At 38.0% G+C, this 3291-nt stretch overlaps 1 protein-coding gene across 1 annotated transcript in view; it reads left to right on the forward strand.

Annotated features, from left to right (window-relative positions):
- The window catches only part of LOC147468540 (uncharacterized), a 96062-nt gene that overhangs the window by 88359 nt on the left and 4412 nt on the right, over positions 1 to 3291 (forward strand). Inside the window, exon 3 of the mRNA XM_086553749.1 lies at positions 349 to 560. Coding sequence (XP_086409875.1) covers positions 349 to 560 — 212 coding nt within the window. The remainder of the gene's footprint in view (positions 1 to 348; positions 561 to 3291) is intronic.

Genomic DNA, 3291 nt, shown 5'->3' on the forward strand with positions numbered 1-3291 from the left:
GTGTGTGTGTGTGGATGGGTGAGTCGGTGTATGGGTAAGCGAGTGTGTATTTGTGTGCGTGTATGGGTGTGTGTACATCTCCATTTATGATGTGTTTCTGTTTGACCACCTCCCCACCTCAACACTCCTCTATCAGCCTCCACGCCCCACCCCTCGCCACACACACAACCCCCAACCCACACTACAAATCCCCCATCCCCCCAAACCCGTCCCCTAAACCCCAAAACCAACCCCCTACCCCTCCTACCATCCCCATCCCCATCCCCCAACCACCAATCACCCTCACCCCCTCATTCCAACCCCAACCACTAACTAAAACAACCCCTCCTCTTCTCCTCCCCCCACCAGGAACGATAGCCGGAGACCTCCTACAGAGAGTGGACGTCCCCCTCTTCGTGGTAGCAGGAGATCGTGCCAACGTGAGCTGCATGTACGACCTACCTGCCACGGGTCTCTACTCCCTCAAGTGGTACCACAACGACACGGAGTTCTATCGATACGTCCCCACGGAAACGCACAGGCCGGTTGATATCAAGCCAACGATTAAGTTCCAAGCTCATGTAAGGCTTTCTAGAGTTCCTGTTGTATTGTCTTCGGTGGTCGGTGATTTACTGGTATTCATTTGTTTTTTTTGTTGTGTTTACTTTTTTTTTTGGTTGCGTTGTGTTGTCTTTTGGGTTTATGTTTTTTTTTTTTTTTTTTTTTTTTTTTTTTTACTCTATTTCGTTTTCTTCTGCCTGACTATGATGAGTTTCGTTCAGTATTATGAGAATGATGATAATGGTGATGCTTTTAAGTTTGTTATCGTTATCATAATATTTAGGAGTTCTATATCATTTTGTTATTATTGTTCTAATTATTACTATCAACATTTTAATCATCATAATTATCATCATTATAAATCCTATCTTACCAAATTCATTAGTAATATTTTTCTCATTACTGCTAGTATTATCATCATCACTATCATTATCATTATTGCTATTGGTATTGTTGGGTTTGTTGGTAATGATAACAATGTTAATGATAATGATAATGATAAAATGATTATGATAATGATAATGATATTTATAAAATGATAATGATAATGATAATGATAACAATAATGATAAAGTTAATGATGATAATGCTACTATCAATAATTCATTACAAAAATAATATGGAATAATGATGATAATGATAATAATAATGTTGATAAAAATAATGACAATAATGATGATGATAATAGTAATGATAATCATGATAATATCATAATTGATAATGATAATATTGATACTGATGATGATGATAACAAGATAATGGGAATGATATTGATAATGCTATAAATAATGATAATAACTAGAATAATGATGTTGATTATCATGATTTTCATTATCATTGTCATTATTGTCATCATTGTGACTATGATTATCCTTGCTACTGTTATAATCATACCCATTCTTACTATTCTTATTGTTATCATTATCATTATCATTAACAACAACAACAACAACTGCAACAACAACAATAATAATAAAAATGATAATGATAATAATGATGATAATAATAATGATAATAACAATGATATCAATAATGATAATAATAATAATAATAATAATAATAATAATGATAATAATGCTGATACTAATAATGATGAAAACAATAATAATAATAATAATGCTGATAGTAATAATAATGATGACAACGATAATGGCATTAATAATGATAACGATAATAGTGATAAAGAAGATGATGATAATAATAATAATAATAATAATAATAATGAAAATAAGGATAATAATTCTAATGATGGTAATAATAATGACGATAGTGATATCAACAACAATAATAATAATACAAATAACAAAGATAAAAACAATAATCATCATAATCATTTCTATAACAACAAACCTAACAAAATTAACAACGATAACAACGATTACAAGAAAAAAATTAACAATAACAACAACAACAACGATAATAACAACAATAACACAACCCGAAATCACACTCACAACCTCCAATCACTTCAACAATCCCCTTAATTCACAACCACTTTAAACTCAACATACTCATCACGCATCTCATCTATCAACTGAAGTCACAGGATTTTGAAAGCACCGGCCATTTCGAGCGGGAAAAAAAAGAAAAAAAAGAAGATGGCGGCTCGAAAGCTTTCAGTTCGTGTCGTGAAAAGCGCTTTGTTATTTTTGACTCTTAAATGTGTTCAGATTTGGGCTACACAACTGGCAGGCAAGCGCTTTGCTTTGGAGTTTGTTAACAGAATGGGGGAAAAAAAGAGAGAGAGGAGGGGGGATAGGGATAGGGATAGGGAGAGAGAGTAGAAGAGGGAGAGAGGGAGGGAGAGAGAGATAGCTAGAGAGAGAGAGAGAGAGAGAGAGAGAGAGAGAGAGAGAGAGAGAGAGAGAGAGAGAGAGAGAGAGAGAGAGAGAGAGAGAGAGGAGAGAGAGAGAGAGAGAGAGAGAGAGAGAGAGAGAGAGAGAGAGAGAGAGAGAGAGAGAGAGAGAGAGAGAGAGGGAGGGAGAGAGAGAGAGAGAGAGCGAGAGACGAGAGACATAGGGAAGGAAGGAGAGGAAAGATACGTAAAGATAGTTGGGGAGAAGGAACATAAAGAGAGAGAGAGACCGAGAGGGAGAAAGAGAGAGAGAGAGAGAGAGAGAGAGAGAGAGAGAGAGAGAGAGAGAGAGAGAGAGAGAGAGAGAGGATCCGATGAGGAGAGAGGATGAATCTCAACTTACACCGAGGAAGGGTGAGAGATGATGATGAGAGAAGATCGTGGAGAGGAAGATGAGGAGAGAGAGAGAGAGAGAGAGAGAGAGAGAGAGAGAGAGAGAGAGAGAGACGAGAGACGAGAGACATAGTGAGGGAAGGGAAGGAAAGATACGTAATGATAGTTGGGGATGGGGAACATAGAGAGAGAGACAGAGAGAGAGAGAGAGGGCGAGCAGATGTAGAGAGGCGAGATGAGATGAGAGATGAGAGAAGAGAGAGAGAGGAGAGAGAGGGAAGAGAGAGAGAGAGACGCGAAGAGACGACCTGAGACATAGTGATGGGGTCGGGAAGGAAAGATACGTAATGATATTTGGGATGGGGAACATAAGTGCGATGAGAGACGACAGAGAGGAAGAGGAGAGACGGAGAGAGAGAGAGAGATTGAAGAGAGAAGAGAGAGAGAGAGGAGAGGGCAGAGAGAGAGAGAGAGAGAGAGAGAGAGAGATAGAGATAAATAGAGAAAGATAGATAGAGAGACGAGAAAGAGAGAGAGAAAGAGAGGAGAGAGTGAGAGAGAGA

This window comes from Penaeus japonicus, unplaced genomic scaffold (genome assembly GCF_977035675.1).
Source record: "Penaeus japonicus unplaced genomic scaffold, GWHDUDI00000001_assembly GWHDUDI00000028, whole genome shotgun sequence".
NCBI lineage: Eukaryota > Metazoa > Arthropoda > Malacostraca > Decapoda > Penaeidae > Penaeus > Penaeus japonicus.